Consider the following 17842-nt stretch of genomic DNA (forward strand, 5'->3'; position numbering starts at 1 on the left):
CCCAAGGAAATCTCAGGAGGCTTTGACATTAGTCAAAGTTACTCGTTCACTGAGTATCACAGTGCTGTTTTCTTTTTGCATAAGCAGGACATTGCCGTTGTTATTTAACGCCCCCATATAAGAAACTGTTGGCAAAAACACATCGTAGCCATAAAATTCAAGCTCTGTAGCACAAAGAACACTGGTCTGCTTCTAGGGAACCGACTTTCTCTTCTTGAAAATGTTTCGAAAAGCAGCTAATGCCTTTCAAATACCCAAATTCAAGAGCTAAGCCAGCAAGAGAATGTTAAGGAAAAGAACTTTCTTCTTCTTTTTCATTTCTCTCTTCCCTCTGCCAGGCTACACTTTGCGCACATATTCCTGGGTTTATAGCATCATTACAGAGCATACTTACTAGGAAAAATATCCCACACACGGTCGCTGAGGAAGAGCTCGGGGGCCCCTGCCCAAGGTAGTGGGGGCGAGGGTGGTGTTTTGTCCTCTCCGTATAAGCAGCTGAGGGCCCCATGAAGCTCTCCAGAGGCTGAGCCTAAAGCTCTGCTTCCCACCACAACTGCTCCCTGTTAGTAAGGACTCGGCAGTGGAATTTCCACTCCCATCTACGTTTTCAGGATTTTAGTTTTGAGCTGTGGACAGCGGGTGGCTGCGCAAGCCTGCAGGTGAGAGAAAAGGCTCTCCCACAGGTCAGAGCATCTCGCTTCGGTGTTATCAGTGACAGCTGGTGGCAATACCTGGCATGCTCAGTGGAAATCTTTCTAAAGGCTATGCCAGTGCTTCAGTGGCTAACCCCATTGAAGGACATGGTAAAATGTTGTTCTTTTGGACCAAAACATATTCTGACTGTGCTGCATGCCAGGAACAAGGGCTAGCCAGGGGACTGGCTGCACACAGCGAGATCATTTCTTTCTTTTCTTTTCTTCTTCTTCTTCTTTTTTTTTTTTTTTTTTTTTTTCTGGTGGTGGTGGGAAACACTGGAACCAAGGAAACCACCAAAACATTGTCCACTTCTGAAAAGCCGTTGATGCAAACCTGCTCTGTATTACTGTTAGCTCCTTACCGTCTCTGGAAGTTCGTTTACCTCGAGAGCATGTGCGACACTAACAGTCTCCTTGGGGTGTTTCTTCAGCACTTGGATGCAACACTTCTTTACTTCCAAGGAGAGACACCCCCCCCACACACACAAACACACTCACACTCCCCTCCCTCCCCCTGCAGAAGAGCTACATGAAGAAGTTATCCTCGAGTGTACCCACCAGGACACACACCACGGCCGCTGCTGCTTCCGCTTGGGGTGAGCGTAGCGCTCCGCAGCTCAGCTAGCTCCTACGAGGCAGACGAAAGGCTGCTGTGGATACGAGTGGCTGTGGGCAGTACGGACTTTGCTGTTCCCGCAGCAAGGGCAGGGGCACCCTCGGGCACAACTGGGAACACCGTGGAAAAGAGGGAAAAGAGCACAGCAGCACTGGCTGCACCACGTGAGGAGTAAGAGTTACTAGAGGAAGGAAAGCACTGTGGCCAGGAGAAAACAAGACAAAGCAACCGTTTTATTTAAAGATGAGGGGCAGGGTCTTGGGAGCTGGTTTTCCTTTGCTTAAGCCACAGTCGAGCACTGTCCATGCTTCTTCCACTTCCACCATCCAGCAGGGAAGGAATTCTGTCTCAGTGTCTGCAAGAATGTGAGAGGAAAAAGCAGATAAAAACCAGGACTCTCTTATTAACAGGGAAGGAGAGGATGGTGGGAGCCGCTTTTCATGTGCTGCCATCCGAGGGCACGCACAAGTGAGACACACAGCAGTGCTGTAGAGGGAAACGTCCTGAGCAATTCAGGGTGGCAACAGTTGCTGCTTTTCCCTGAAAAGCAGTGAGCTGCTCCTGGTCTCTGATCTGCCGAAAGTCGTCGATCCCTCCGGACCCAATGGGGGAGCATTGGGGTGAGCTGAGGGTGGTGCAGGAAAGGGACTTGCCCTTTCTGTTTATGCTTTGCTCGGTGATCCTGTTAGGCTTCCTTTCCTCCTTCAAGATCCTGAGAGGTCGGGGCGCACATTCGGCACTGCACGCCTTCGAGGCTAGGAAGGCGCCTCTCTGATTTTTGAGCGCTGTGACTGTCCATTCACAGCTCTCGTCATGCAAATGGCTAAGCTACCTGCTGGACTGACAGCGGCGCTGGGCACAGGAGGGAAATGCTGCCAGGTCGAGGCTCTTGATCTGGAGTCCCTGGAGCACCCCTGCTCCAAAGGAACACACCAGCCTCACACTGCTGCCGCAGAACTAACTGCAGCGGGCAGCCAGACGGCACTGGGCTGCTGGGAGGCGGGTGCAGCCGGAGAGCACCGTCTGGGGCAGAGCCAACTTACTGCCCAGCTTGGCTTTCACCGCTGGAAACGGTTTTCCCTCTTGCCACGAGCATTCACGCAGGCTCGCTGTGCTCTTAGTCGCTCCTGCCTTCTGCTCTCTGGTTTGCCTCTGCTGCTCGGCCAGGCGCTGTGCCTCAGCCAGCTCGGCATTATGCCGGAGCATAGAGACACAGTGCTGTTCCCACTGGTAGGACAGCTCCTCTTCTGCCACGACTTCCAGCAAAGCTTGCTCCACAGCCGTGCCCATCAGCACTCTGAGCAGTGGCTTGACTGCAGCGTCAAAGTCGCACACCTGAGCGTGGAGGTCAGGGAAAGAGAGACAAAAGGCCCTTGATGACGATCCCTCTTGACAGCGCAGCAGGGGAGGAGGATGAGCAAAGCCCTTGCCCTCACGGCAGTGCTGAGCTGTGCAGGAGGGGGCCCCAGGCCAGCTCTGGCAGGAAGCACAAACACAGCTGGGGCTGAATGACGAGTGGGCCAGCAGGAGACTGGGCCTGGTGCATGGACCCTGCAGCACCACAGACCCCCTCAGAGCCTCTCTGGAGGCTGCCAGGGAGAGGCAGAGGGCTCCCCTGCACCCTCTCTCTGCTCACCTCCCTCTTCCCAACCCCTCTCTGCATGGGTGCTCTTTCTACTGGGGAGAACTTTTCTCAACACAGTGGTTCTTAGCTGGAAGCAGCACAACCAGGGCACATGTAGAAGCACCTGCCTTAATTTTGCAGCAGGAATTAGAATCTCTCTGTGTGTGTGTTTTTTTTTAAGTGTGTTCCATAAGCAGAAATTCAGACAGAAGAAGAAAGTACGCAGAACGTGGAAAGGGGGGGCAGGCCACTTGGGAGAATTACAAGAATGTTGTCAGGGTATGCAGAGTTGTGACAAGGAAGGCTAAGGCCCATATGGAATTAAATCTGGCCAGGGATGTCAGGGACAAGAAGAAAGGCTTCTTCAGCTGCATCGGTAGCAAGAGGAAGACCAGGGAGAATGTGGGCCTGCTGCTGAATGGGGTGGGAGCCCTGGTGACGAAGGATACCGAGAAGGCAGAGTTACTGAATGCCTTCTTTGCTTCAGGCTTTACTGCTAAGGCCAGCCCACAAGAATCCCAGAGGCCAGAGACGAGAGAGAAATTCTGGAGAAAGGAAGGCTTTCCTTTGGTCGAGAAGGATCAGGTTAGAGACCTTCTAGGCAAACTCATCTGTCCACAAATCCATGGGCCCTGACGAGATGCACCCACGAGTACCGAGGGAGCTGGCAGATGTTGTTGCTAGGCTGCTCTCCCTCATGGCAAGAGGACCACTTTCAGCTACAGAGCAGCCGAGCACCTGCAAAGCATCCTCCTTTCTACGGGAAAGACCTTGAGGAGAGAGCCCTGTACTGCAGTAGCACCATTTTTGTTTGATAGACTACAGTTCGTACAACCTTGCTGTGTAATACAAGAAGAATACCCCAACTCACTATTAGATTCAGCAGGAATCAGCAGATTTTCATGTAGCACATGTTGACCTAGCCTGCAGGTCACTGCAGCCATCACTAACAAGCTAGATTAGATAAGCAGGAAGGTAAGAGGTAGTTTATGCTGTGTGGACTCTTTGAAGTCAATATAGTTACCAGAAGAAAGCAGTCAAGCGTGTAGAGGACAATCTTTCTTCATGATGCCGCTCTTCATTCACTGCTACTTGGAGTCATCAGCAGCATGCATCTTCAGCAGGTCAAACTCAAAAAGATATCTTTGATGGAAGCTGAATTAGTTGATTAGTAAAGATGGAATTTGTCAGAAGTACACAATCCTAAAACATTTAAGTAAAAAAAAGTTACTATCATAAGAGTTTTTAAATCTTGGGAATTTTTTTGATTATTTTTAACTAGCAGGCTGCTAAGCAGTGAAAATAAGAGGCGCACAGTTTTCTGCCAGCTCTGACAGAGCTGGTAGAAACTGGTCAGGAACTCTTGTGAGTCTTACATTTGTCCACAGCATGCCTACTGAGGAATTTCTTCTGTGTAGATGAGGAGTGACCATGCAGGACTAACTGCTTAAGAAGGAGGAGGTTCTCATCTGCAGAGAACTGACCCCCTCCCTCTTTGTAGGAGGAGCTACAGAGCCTTACAAATTCAGGGCAAAGCTGCTGAGAGCTTAGAGTGAGTTACACTTCGTACAAGGTAAGCTTTGGGGATCTTAGCTATGCACAGGGAATTAGTGTATGCAAAAGTCAAGTCAGTGACTGTCGTTAATGGCTTAAATACTTGTTTCATTACTAACATGGCTGTGTGCATCAAATGTTCACTTTGTAAGTAGCTGCTTGCTAGGGGGACCAATTAAAAAAATAAGTATTTTGGTCTCCGAGATGTGAAGAATGCTTCCTGTTACCCCTTTCTTCCTATTTCAGAGAAGACTGCATGTTATTTACAAGGAGAATATGTCTATATATTTTGTAGGCATTTGGTTTTTGCTGCTGTTAATACTTCAGCTTTATTGTTGACATGGTGTTTATGATTGTGAGACCAGGATGTAACTGGGTACTGTCTGCATATTTGCTGCCGATGCCCTGGAGCTGTTTCGCAATGAGGTGGCTGGTGGTGTGCCCAGAAAAAGCTACTGCTTCAAATTCTCTCTGTGTTTACTCTTTAACTGTTGCTTCTGCTGATAAAATATGAACTAGTGTAGGCAGCTGATTGATCTCTTAGAAATGTTTGATGTCGCACAAGTCCAAGGAAAAAGCAAAAAGATTTGGAATTAAATGGAGTAAATTTTTCTGTTTGACTCTGCTTGCAGTAAAAGCTATTAGCCAATCTAATAGTACTGGAGATGATAGTATAAAATTCTAGGTCTTCCAGTGCTTGCCCGAGGAAATGGGAGGCATGGGGACTGTTGTAGATGAGACTAAATGCTTAGAGTGGGGGGAAAAAAACCCCTTCCCATCACCTTATAATGGAATATAATGCCCACTGGAGAAAACAAAGAATATGAGAGTTTGTGTTGTGTATCTGCTTAAATAATAAACTGTGTCCTGAGATAATGCCAAAATAAACGGAGCAGTGTACATTGCAGACCCTGCTCATTGATGAGAGCAGAACACTTTGGGAAAGTAGGGGTGCTAGGGAGTCAAAACCAGTATTCTGAATCCTTATGCTGCAAAACTTTATTCTCGATAGGAGGAAATCAGGTGCTTGGAAACATGCCTGGGAAACCCAAGCTCTACTACTTCTGTGGACGAGGCCGAATGGAATCAATTCGGTGGCTACTAGCAGCAGCCGGAGTTGAGGTCTGTCTATGTCTCTTATACTAAGAGCATGTGAGAAATACATAATTTTACAGTCCCCTATCAAAACTGTGACTGACCTGCTGGTCAGTTTAGCGCACTGCACAATGATGACCAAGTTAGCATCGCTAGTTATGGTTCTTCTGGGATCATGGTATTGCCTATTACTACCCCACTCACCATTAAAAACCAAGGAATGTCACCACTAGCTGAGCCCGAATAGCAAAGCAGGTTCCTATCTCACTTTCAGCCATCAGGACTATTGTTAGCATTGTGAATGCATCTCCCTGAGCTAGCCAAGTAAAATTTTTATAGCGACGGTAGTAGTCCCTGGCTTTATCTTCTGATCATAGGGGTTCAGTACTGTCACCTCTGAAGGCCTCCGGCTGAACCCCAATGTCCATGAGATCATTTAGATTATGCCTATTAGAGTGTAACTTCCCCTTGAAGATATTGCCTTATATAAAACAACCAGTAATTCTTCTCCACTCTAACAATTTCTGGTGTTAACGCTGGAGAGGGAGACAGTGTGGGGGAATCTGTATGTTTAAGAGCTGTGAGCTTTTGTCACGGTGACAGGCCAGAAAGCCAGAAAGCTGCAGAGGACGCATGATCCTTTCTCTTCCTCCTTCCTCCTCCCAGCTTGTGGCAAAGAAGCTCTAGCACAGTCCTGTTGCCACTGTATGAACTTGCTTATCCTCCCTTCTCCCTGCACCATTGCTTGCTCCATCCCTTGCCAGCAGTGAGAACAGGAGCAGCATGGCCATACCTTGCCCGGAGGACGATGCTCTGTGCCTTCTAGGACCTCTGGTTTAGCCAAAATCTTACCTGCACCCAAATATGATTCATATGGGAGAGGGGAGAGGAGAGCATAACAGAGGCAAAATCATTTTTAAAAGATACCACTTTAACATCCGATTTATCTTTTTACAAGAAAATTCCCCAAAGCATGACTTTCTGGTCCCCAACGGTCTCATGCAATGCAGAAGCTAAAACATGCAGTGACAGCATGACTTTTCTTCTGTGTTTCCTGCAGTTTGAAGAAAGCTTCCTGGAAACAAGGGATGACCTGTTGAAGTTAGAGAAGAGTAAGTCTCCTTCACTTTTTAGTAAACAGAACTATCTGTCTTAGAACCTCTAAGAAGTCTTCTGTCTCTTAAAAAGAAAATCCAGATTGGACTGAACCTGAGGTATCAGAGAGGCACGCTGCAGTAAGAACACACGGTGACAGATGACACCATCCGCCCCGTCACTTCAGTCTTATGACAGTACAGTTTTTTGTAATCAGATCACCTTGAAGTTCATTAGTATTTTAGGTTGCCCACCAAGCTGTTGTTTTATAATCCGTATGAAACCACTTTCAGAGTTCAGAGTTTAACCCGTACCTCTGATGTGTTCTTGGTTTCCCAAGGCAACAGCTGATCTTGGTACTCTTTAGCTTCCATCTCTGTGGGTTTGAGATTTACTTTCCCTCCAAGGCAAATGACACGTCTGTGCTCTTGCAGTTCACCTTGGCTAACCAAGGAAGTCTGAGCTTAGGCTGGCATTTGCAGTCCTGCTCTCCTTTCGGAAGAATGAGTCGATCCTCCCGCCACCTGCTAGCTTTCAAAAAGCGCAGTAATATTTTAAGACATGAGCATAATAATAGAAATATGCCCTTCATAGCAAACAGTTTCTGTGCACACTTGCCTTACAGTGGATCCAAAGATGGACATAACTGATCAGTTATTTAAGACAATAAATGTGATCCCATCCAGCAATTATTCTGACTCACACCTCTGATCAGTTATAGCCAGTATAGTAGTCACAAAGCTAACTATAAACATTTACATTGGCATTCACGTTGACAAGCTTTTAAGTAGTCCATGTTTCCATAATATGTATCATAGTTCGACAGAAACTGGTTTGCGATGGGTCAGATGCATTAGGTCCTTCCGTCCCTCCCAACTGTGTCAACCTCAAGGGAGATTCACCTGTGTTAGGACCATGCAGGGCAGGACTTGTCCTTTTCAGCGTGTGGCTTCTAAAAGTTGTGCATTTGGATGCTTCATCAGGTTTGAAGAAACTTCAAGCAGCTGACTGTTATAACATTAGATTAACATATCACCAAGAAATGGTTCTTCATTTTATGGTAAGCTTTTTCCATACCAGGAAGACTGTCTCAAATCAAAAATAATCTGGAGCATAAGACGTTTTGCCAAATACCCACTGATGGTACTCATTCAGAAGGCGAGTGTCTCCTTATCATGTCCCTTTTACTGCAGGTGGAGCCCTGCTCTTTCAGCAAGTGCCCATGGTGGAGATGGATGGGATGAAGATGGTGCAGACAAGAGCCATCCTCAGCTACATAGCAGCAAAGCACAACCTCTACGGGAAGGACCTGAAGGAGAGAGTCCTGTACAGTGCCAATGCTACCTTTGCTTGATAGATTACAATACATACAACCGTGTTGTGTAATACAAGAAGAATATCTCAGCTTACTATTAGATTCAGGGTGATTCAGCAGATTTTTGTGTAGCGCGTCCTGACCTTGCCTGCAGATAATGTCTGCAACAGGATTAACCAGCTAGATTAACTAGGCAGGAGGGTACAAGCGAGTTTATGAAGATCAAAGGTCAGCGTCATTATCAGAAGAAAGCAGTCAGGAGTACAGAGGACAGTCTTTCTTCCTGATGCCGCTTGTCGCTCACTGTCCCCTGGAGTCATCAGCAGCGTGCATTTTCACCAGCTCAAATGCAAGGAAATGTCTTTGATGGAAACAGAAGCTCCCCTGTTTCTAGGAAATAGATATTAAAGGATAGCGCTCTCGAGGCACTTGTGTTAAATATGTAAATATCCTGAAATGCTTCAGGCTAATTAGCACAAGTAAACACCTTTCATGGTATCCAGTGGGAATCATGTAGAATCCCTTTTAGATTTCACACATCTGATTTGATTTTTAACATAGGTTTGGGTGCCAGTTTTGTAAATATGTTTGACAAATCGTAATATAGAGGAGTATCACCCCTAGTGAAAAATGGAAAGGATGTAGTACTTTAGTTTTGGCTAAGCATATGCTACTTGTCTTTTGTCTTATCCCAAGCCAGAAGCTGTTGCACTTGGTGGGGGGACTGCTCCACACTATTCATTTGGGACAGAAGAGATGTTCCTAACATTTCAGTCGGGGCTGTGTCAGTACTTACTGTGTTATTCAGACCTACTGTGAATTGACCAAATCAAACTTTTTCTTCCAGAATTGATATGTATGTGGAAGCATTAATGGATCTGGATGAGTTACTCATGCACCATCCTTTCCAACCAGCTGATAAAAGGGAGCAAGATCTTGCTAATATTGTGGATAAAGCCACAAACAGATACTTCCCAGTCTATGAGAAGGTAGGTGGCAAGGATGTAGCAACTTAGATAAAGTTGGTTTCCTGAAACTGCATCCCGGATCTATACATGCAAACTTAATTCAGGCAAATGGAGAGGAAAAAATTACCACTTAAATGTACGTACAATGTCTTGGGGAAGGCAGGGTTGGAGGGAATACAGAAGGCACAGAGGATGCTACAAATCTGGGAGAAATGCAGAGCTGCAGAGACACAGCACAGACTGAGCTCCCCAAATATCCATGTTTCAAACTGTATGTTGTTTCAGACAGATGCCACTTCACCATCATTTTCTGTTTCAAGTTTCCTCCTGAAGTATTTTCAGGAGAGGACCCTCTGTAAAATCATCTGTTTACTATGTGAAAGCATTATAGTTCCTTCTGTAACAAGCGAGAGGGTGGCTGAGTTAGATGTCAAGAACATGAGGTATGGGTTACGTATGGAGAGTTCCCAACAAAACATTTGCCAAAATTGAAGCGGAAGCACGTGAAAAGTAAGGGAAGTGCCCATCCTTTGGAAGAGTCCAAGATACTCTGTTATGCCCTGGGTTGAATTTTAACCTCTCATAAATTTTGTGCATGAATTTGCTGTGATGGTTGTGTTCAAAAGTTCTTCCGAACACAGGACTTCTGATTATGAGGATTACAGAAGTGAACGGACAAGGGCTCGAACTGAGCTATCAGAAAAATCTGCATGATACGAAGGACTGATGTGGTCGGATTGCTTGTTTATACTACAGATGTTCCTACTGCATTGCCTTGTTTCACATGTGACTCCTATGCAGTGTATGACCTTGCTTTGAATACATTGTGTTAGGTTTAGTGTGCTCTGGCGGCACACACCCAGGAATGCCAGAGAAAAAGTTGCACTTACATCTGGTCGTTGTTCTCTGTTTTCAGGTTTTGAAGAACCATGGGCAAGACTTTCTTGTAGGCAACCAGCTCAGCAAGGCAGATGTGCTGTTACTTGAAGCCCTTTTAATGGCAGAAGAGTGCAAGCCTGATATACTTGCCAAATTTCCTCTCTTGCAGGTAATTGAATGGACAGTTTTAATGGGAAGTAAATCAAAGCAGAGCTATTGATGTACGTTGGCTAAGAAATACGGGGGAATAGGAGGGTAAGGAAAGACAAAATCAGAATCAAATATCCTAAGTAATTTTAGCCTGCCTCAAATACTGATGGTCATTGTCTCCTTATACCAGTATAGCCACCAGGACTCAAAAGCATAATAGGGCAGAGCATAAAGAGTCTGCTGCATGAGCGACTCACAATATTACTTTTATGGCATGGTTAACATGCAAACGTCTGATAGTAACCATGGATCTTAAGTATAATGCTGTTTTGTTTTTGTTTTGCAGAGTTTTAAAGCAAGAATAAGTAATGTCCCCACAATAAAGAAATTTCTGCAGCCTGGCAGCCAGAGGAAACCACCAATAGAAGAAAAAGATATTCCAAAAGTGATGAAGATTTTCAATGTTGCCCAGTGAGCAGCAATGTAAAATTTCAGAAACTCTACTGCTTTTAATCTGTGTTTCTTGACAGTGGCAAAGTGAAATGAATGAAAATAGTTAAGCGGTTTTCTGATCTCTCTTTCTCTAGCTAAGGATTAGATTTGGCCTACTGCAAACACCTTGAAATGTAGGTCTTAGGTTATGGTGACTTACGTTTTTGTATGCTAAGCTCAGTTAAATCTTACCTGTAAGCTGCATATTACAAACATAACCACTTGAATCAAGTTCTGCTATTGAGAGACTAGCAAGAAGGTTGAGTACATAAATGTGTATATTATTACACCAAATGAAACAAATCTGTACATGCAACTGCCAGTGCCCTAAAAGTAACTGCTGACTAGTACTATCAGTTTAAAAATTCCTTCTAACAACCACGTGGATGTTCCTGCCTATCGTCCTGGGGGAATGCCATGGGAATCAAACTGTTTTGAGCATTAGGGAAGGCAGAAAATGGTTTTACAGTGGAGCATGTATTAATTAGAAACGTTGTTCATAGACATGAGCTCTTTCCCTTCTGCCTCCCAGAAGCACTTAGGCAGCACTGAAAGCCACAGCGTGCAGTGAGAAACTGGAGGGGGAGACCTTGGCCTCAGCTGATGACCCTGCTCGTTGTGAGGTTCCCCTTTGTACCGCCTGGCAGAGCAGTTTTTTATCAGTTGGCATGCAGTCCCCAGGCTTCAGCCAAGCCATGCACCTTCAGCCAAGCTCCTGGCACGCTGGCAACCAGCCAGCAGCTCAGCTCACCCTCGGGCTACGGCCCAGGCCAGTGGGTGCCAGGCACTGGGATGGCTCCCTCTCCTCTCCCCAGGTCACCAATGCCCTTGAGTGCTTCGGAGGCCACAAAGCGATTTGGGAGCCCCTGCATGCTGCGCAAAGCGCAGGTGTGCCACTGAGCAGAGATGCATGCAGGCCTCTGCTGCCGCGGAAGCCGCTATGGGCTGCCAGCCTGGCCTGCAGCACCAAGAGGCAAGTATGCCTCACGAGTATATTGAAATATTTCCTCATCGCTTCCAACACAATCATAAACCAAATTAACCTGTGCTGTATATACATAGGAAAATCCACTGAAGCTGATGACGCAAAACATTTTCCTGTGCTGTGACAAGAAATCAGTATCCTGTCTGAAAAACAAAATATTAGCTTTTTTAATTTATATTTTAAACTCATTACCCCCAAACCTTATTGTTTCAAGTGGAAGCAAGCTGGTGGCCATCAGCAGCAGCAGCTGGAAAGAATAATTGCTCCCAATTTATTTATTAGGGTATCTTTGAGGTTTCCACTAGTTTTAATTCCTGGATGCTCAGTCTGAACCAAGCACTACTTAAGAGATCGGAGGTCTCCAGGCATGCAGAATAGAAATGACACCGCTACAGCACTATTTTCCAAAATACTTTACGAGTTCAGTGAAGTGAGATTTTCAAAAGTCCTACAGACTAGGAGGCAGACAGTATTCTGCTTTCCCTTCTTTTTAGGCTAGGAACTGTGTTGAAAAGGGCTTGCCTAAGATCTTGAAGGAAACCTCTGACAGAGCCAAGGATAGGAAATTTTAGTGATGGGACGAGTTACCCTCTGGAGATTCCTACCTCTCTCCCCTGCCCAGGAGGGAAGTTTGAGGGGGTCGGTTTCAGCCAAACAAAACTTTTAGATGCCTCAGTTGAGGCAGTATCCATCTGCTTTTTGAGGGCATACTGTTGGCTTTAGTTTGGACACCCGCTGTAGCTCGGGCACACAGTGAGGATTTCCTCTTACCTGGATTCAAACCTATTTAAAGAAGACTAGACAACTAGATTAAATGTAGGTTTCTGCAAAGTCAGGGGAGATGAGTCTTACCCAAGTTGCCCATACCATGATTAACGTTCTTAATTGAACTCAGGTTTTCTTATCTTGCAGTCCTCTGATGGAGCAGACATTAAATCCTTGCGGGAATGGTTGCTAGACCTTGGGGTATCTACTAGAGTTCTGGGCTTCACCTTGCTCAGGCCTACCAACGGCTAACCCAGCCAGGCTACCGAAGAAAGCCAGTTTGGGTCTGTGCAAAAGTACGAGACACACCTCAGTGCAGAGGTCTATGGAAAGACACCTGGAGTCCCCTCCACCTTACCCTAGATTCTGGGTCGTGTTTGTCTAACGAGATTGAAAATACTGTTCCCAATAGTGTGATTTGATCTTGTACGCGTGGAAACATTTGTGCTAACAGCAGACTTCAGAACTGTAAAGAATCTTGGGAGGAAAACAGTCATTCCTCAGGCAAAGAAACCACTCTTCCGCAGAGGTCTCTCTCATTACGAAACATAACAAATTAGGTTCAGTCTGGACAATAACAGCAAACACAGTTTGGGCAGCTTGTGATGCCAACAAGGGGCTCCCGTTACACTACTGTAGATGCTTGGTGCTACCTGGGACACTGCTGGGGTGCTGAGGCACCCATGCGGAGGGCTGGTAGACGACACGTGGTACGCAGCACAGGGTTGTGCTCTGTTGGAGCTGCAGCTGGAAGTCGGTGGGATGCCCGAGAACATACCAGGTGGCAGGGACACCTCTGGTTTGGTGACTGATTCCTCCTGCAGGCTTCAGGAGCTTGAAGAAAAGAACTTCCCAAAATGTAAGAAGGGGACAAAGGGAAGAAACAAAGGAAAGAGCCTGAATCAGAAGGCAGAGACTATAGGAAATGCAGTCAGCTAGCAGTCTTGCTCTGGAGGGCTTGGTTCTCCTCACGTGCTGCGTGGGGTACAGAGGGAGGTGTTACTGAGTATGCCATTTGGGGACTAGGTACCTCCTGAAAGAGAAGACATTGCTTTGGTAACCTTTACCTTGTCCTTCTGTGGACCCCGTTCTAAATAATTCTACATTTTTACTGCCAAGCATGGAATGTGTTGGTCTAACAGGCACCATTGGTGGAGACTGATGGGAAGAGGATCACTTTCAGCTCCAGAGCAGCAAAAAATGGGTGCATCCAGAAAGGCTGTGGGGAGCAGCTTCCGAGTTGTGCAGTGGGATTATTAGCTGCATCAAAGTGTTTGCAGGACACTGATCTTGTTTTGTAACTCTAATTGCTTTGTAATTTCTCTAAACCATATATTAAAAGAGCCGGTCTTCAGATGTTAAATGCCCTCGAAATTCTAAAGTATCTAGTATCAAAGGCATGATAATTTCCATACCTACATATTGACCATTCCCACTGGGAGAGAACCACATCAAGTGATAGGAAAAGTCCGGAGATTAGAAGTGTGGAAGTGAAAATAGGGAGTAATCTCAGGCAAGTGGGACAGTTTGTAATTTGACAAGAAGATACAAACTAAGACTACAGGCTAAGCGGGAGGGAGAACGGGAACAAAAGAGAGGCGACAGGAAGGAAAACCAAGAGCAGAAGATATGCTTCTTAGAAGTTTAATACGTTCATATGTGGACAGGTAACTCTAAAAGCAACAGCGATCACGTAACACCTCATTCAAGATCTCTTTGTCTCCCAAGGAAATCTCAGGAGGCTTTGACATTAGTCAAAGTTACTCGTTCACTGAGTATCACAGTGCTGTTTTCTTTTTGCATAAGCAGGACATTGCCGTTGTTATTTAACGCCCCCATATAAGAAACTGTTGGCAAAAACACATCGTAGCCATAAAATTCAAGCTCTGTAGCACAAAGAACACTGGTCTGCTTCTAGGGAACCGACTTTCTCTTCTTGAAAATGTTTCGAAAAGCAGCTAATGCCTTTCAAATACCCAAATTCAAGAGCTAAGCCAGCAAGAGAATGTTAAGGAAAAGAACTTTCTTCTTCTTTTTCATTTCTCTCTTCCCTCTGCCAGGCTACACTTTGCGCACATATTCCTGGGTTTATAGCATCATTACAGAGCATACTTACTAGGAAAAATATCCCACACACGGTCGCTGAGGAAGAGCTCGGGGGCCCCTGCCCAAGGTAGTGGGGGCGAGGGTGGTGTTTTGTCCTCTCCGTATAAGCAGCTGAGGGCCCCATGAAGCTCTCCAGAGGCTGAGCCTAAAGCTCTGCTTCCCACCACAACTGCTCCCTGTTAGTAAGGACTCGGCAGTGGAATTTCCACTCCCATCTACGTTTTCAGGATTTTAGTTTTGAGCTGTGGACAGCGGGTGGCTGCGCAAGCCTGCAGGTGAGAGAAAAGGCTCTCCCACAGGTCAGAGCATCTCGCTTCGGTGTTATCAGTGACAGCTGGTGGCAATACCTGGCATGCTCAGTGGAAATCTTTCTAAAGGCTATGCCAGTGCTTCAGTGGCTAACCCCATTGAAGGACATGGTAAAATGTTGTTCTTTTGGACCAAAACATATTCTGACTGTGCTGCATGCCAGGAACAAGGGCTAGCCAGGGGACTGGCTGCACACAGCGAGATCATTTCTTTCTTTTCTTTTCTTCTTCTTCTTCTTCTTCTTCTTTTTTTTTTTTTTTTTTTTTTTTTTTTCTGGTGGTGGTGGGAAACACTGGAACCAAGGAAACCACCAAAACATTGTCCACTTCTGAAAAGCCGTTGATGCAAACCTGCTCTGTATTACTGTTAGCTCCTTACCGTCTCTGGAAGTTCGTTTACCTCGAGAGCATGTGCGACACTAACAGTCTCCTTGGGGTGTTTCTTCAGCACTTGGATGCAACACTTCTTTACTTCCAAGGAGAGACACCCCCCCCACACACACAAACACACTCACACTCCCCTCCCTCCCCCTGCAGAAGAGCTACATGAAGAAGTTATCCTCGAGTGTACCCACCAGGACACACACCATGGCCGCTGCTGCTTCCGCTTGGGGTGAGCGTAGCGCTCCGCAGCTCAGCTAGCTCCTACGAGGCAGACGAAAGGCTGCTGTGGATACGAGTGGCTGTGGGCAGTACGGACTTTGCTGTTCCCGCAGCAAGGGCAGGGGCACCCTCGGGCACAACTGGGAACACCGTGGAAAAGAGGGAAAAGAGCACAGCAGCACTGGCTGCACCACGTGAGGAGTAAGAGTTACTAGAGGAAGGAAAGCACTGTGGCCAGGAGAAAACAAGACAAAGCAACCGTTTTATTTAAAGATGAGGGGCAGGGTCTTGGGAGCTGGTTTTCCTTTGCTTAAGCCACAGTCGAGCACTGTCCATGCTTCTTCCACTTCCACCATCCAGCAGGGAAGGAATTCTGTCTCAGTGTCTGCAAGAATGTGAGAGGAAAAAGCAGATAAAAACCAGGACTCTCTTATTAACAGGGAAGGAGAGGATGGTGGGAGCTGCTTTTCATGTGCTGCCATCCGAGGGCACGCACAAGTGAGACACACAGCAGTGCTGTAGAGGGAAACATCCTGAGCAATTCAGGGTGGCAACAGTTGCTGCTTTTCCCTGAAAAGCAGTGAGCTGCTCCTGGTCTCTGATCTGCCGAAAGTCGTCGATCCCTCCGGACCCAATGGGGGAGCATTGGGGTGAGCTGAGGGTGGTGCAGGAAAGGGACTTGCCCTTTCTGTTTATGCTTTGCTCGGTGATCCTGTTAGGCTTCCTTTCCTCCTTCAAGATCCTGAGAGGTCGGGGCGCACATTCGGCACTGCACGCCTTCGAGGCTAGGAAGGCGCCTCTCTGATTTTTGAGCGCTGTGACTGTCCATTCACAGCTCTCGTCATGCAAATGGCTAAGCTACCTGCTGGACTGACAGCGGCGCTGGGCACAGGAGGGAAATGCTGCCAGGTCGAGGCTCTTGATCTGGAGTCCCTGGAGCACCCCTGCTCCAAAGGAACACACCAGCCTCACACTGCTGCCGCAGAACTAACTGCAGCGGGCAGCCAGACGGCACTGGGCTGCTGGGAGGCGGGTGCAGCCGGAGAGCACCGTCTGGGGCAGAGCCAACTTACTGCCCAGCTTGGCTTTCACCGCTGGAAACGGTTTTCCCTCTTGCCACGAGCATTCACGCAGGCTCGCTGTGCTCTTAGTCGCTCCTGCCTTCTGCTCTCTGGTTTGCCTCTGCTGCTCGGCCAGGCGCTGTGCCTCAGCCAGCTCGGCATTATGCCGGAGCATAGAGACACAGTGCTGTTCCCACTGGTAGGACAGCTCCTCTTCTGCCACGACTTCCAGCAAAGCTTGCTCCACAGCCGTGCCCATCAGCACTCTGAGCAGTGGCTTGACTGCAGCGTCAAAGTCGCACACCTGAGCGTGGAGGTCAGGGAAAGAGAGACAAAAGGCCCTTGATGACGATCCCTCTTGACAGCGCAGCAGGGGAGGAGGATGAGCAAAGCCCTTGCCCTCACGGCAGTGCTGAGCTGTGCAGGAGGGGGCCCCAGGCCAGCTCTGGCAGGAAGCACAAACACAGCTGGGGCTGAATGACGAGTGGGCCAGCAGGAGACTGGGCCTGGTGCATGAACCCTGCAGCACCACAGACCCCCTCAGAGCCTCTCTGGAGGCTGCCAGGGAGAGGCAGAGGGCTCCCCTGCACCCTCTCTCTGCTCACCTCCCTCTTCCCAACCCCTCTCTGCATGGGTGCTCTTTCTACTGGGGAGAACTTTTCTCAACACAGTGGTTCTTAGCTGGAAGCAGCACAACCAGGGCACATGTAGAAGCACCCGCCTTAATTTTGCAGCAGGAATTAGAATCTCTCTGTGTGTGTGTTTTTTTTTAAGTGTGTTCCATAAGCAGAAATTCAGACAAAAGAAGAAAGTACGCAGAACGTGGAAAGGGGGGGCAGGCCACTTGGGAGAATTACAAGAATGTTGTCAGGGTATGCAGAGTTGTGACAAGGAAGGCTAAGGCCCATATGGAATTAAATCTGGCCAGGGATGTCAGGGACAAGAAGAAAGGCTTCTTCAGCTGCATCGGTAGCAAGAGGAAGACCAGGGAGAATGTGGGCCTGCTGCTGAATGGGGTGGGAGCCCTGGTGACGAAGGATACCGAGAAGGCAGAGTTACTGAATGCCTTCTTTGCTTCAGGCTTTACTGCTAAGGCCAGCCCACAAGAATCCCAGAGGCCAGAGACGAGAGAGAAATTCTGGAGAAAGGAAGGCTTTCCTTTGGTCGAGAAGGATCAGGTTAGAGACCTTCTAGGCAAACTCATCTGTCCACAAATCCATGGGCCCTGACGAGATGCACCCACGAGTACCGAGGGAGCTGGCAGATGTTGTTGCTAGGCTGCTCTCCCTCATGGCAAGAGGACCACTTTCAGCTACAGAGCAGCCGAGCACCTGCAAAGCATCCTCCTTTCTACGGGAAAGACCTTGAGGAGAGAGCCCTGTACTGCAGTAGCACCATTTTTGTTTGATAGACTACAGTTCGTACAACCTTGCTGTGTAATACAAGAAGAATACCCCAACTCACTATTAGATTCAGCAGGAATCAGCAGATTTTCATGTAGCACATGTTGACCTAGCCTGCAGGTCACTGC

At 47.3% G+C, this 17842-nt stretch overlaps 1 protein-coding gene across 1 annotated transcript; it reads left to right on the forward strand.

Moving 5' to 3' along the window:
- The first annotated feature begins 4442 nt into the window (after positions 1-4442).
- On the forward strand, positions 4443-10546 carry LOC134137942 (glutathione S-transferase-like). Its single transcript, XM_062571114.1, has 7 exons — positions 4443-4508; positions 5502-5611; positions 6645-6696; positions 7873-8005; positions 8842-8983; positions 9879-10010; positions 10338-10546. Exons 2-7 carry the CDS (start codon positions 5525-5527, stop codon positions 10464-10466), a joined length of 675 nt encoding a protein of 224 aa, XP_062427098.1. The 5' UTR covers positions 4443-4508; positions 5502-5524; the 3' UTR covers positions 10467-10546.
- The last annotated feature ends 7296 nt before the right edge of the window (positions 10547-17842 follow it).

The sequence above is a fragment of the Rhea pennata genome, chromosome 3, assembly GCF_028389875.1.
Source record: "Rhea pennata isolate bPtePen1 chromosome 3, bPtePen1.pri, whole genome shotgun sequence".
Taxonomy (NCBI): domain Eukaryota; kingdom Metazoa; phylum Chordata; class Aves; order Rheiformes; family Rheidae; genus Rhea; species Rhea pennata.

Coding starts and splice junctions, on each gene's coding strand:
- LOC134137942 (XM_062571114.1), top strand. CDS start 5,525: ATGCCTGGGAAACCCAAGCTCTACTACTTCTGTGGACGAGGCCGAATG. Junction 8,984..9,878: donor ACTTCCCAGTCTATGAGAAG/GTAGGTGGCAAG, acceptor CTCTGTTTTCAG/GTTTTGAAGAACCATGGGCA. Junction 10,011..10,337: donor CCAAATTTCCTCTCTTGCAG/GTAATTGAATGG, acceptor TTTGTTTTGCAG/AGTTTTAAAGCAAGAATAAG.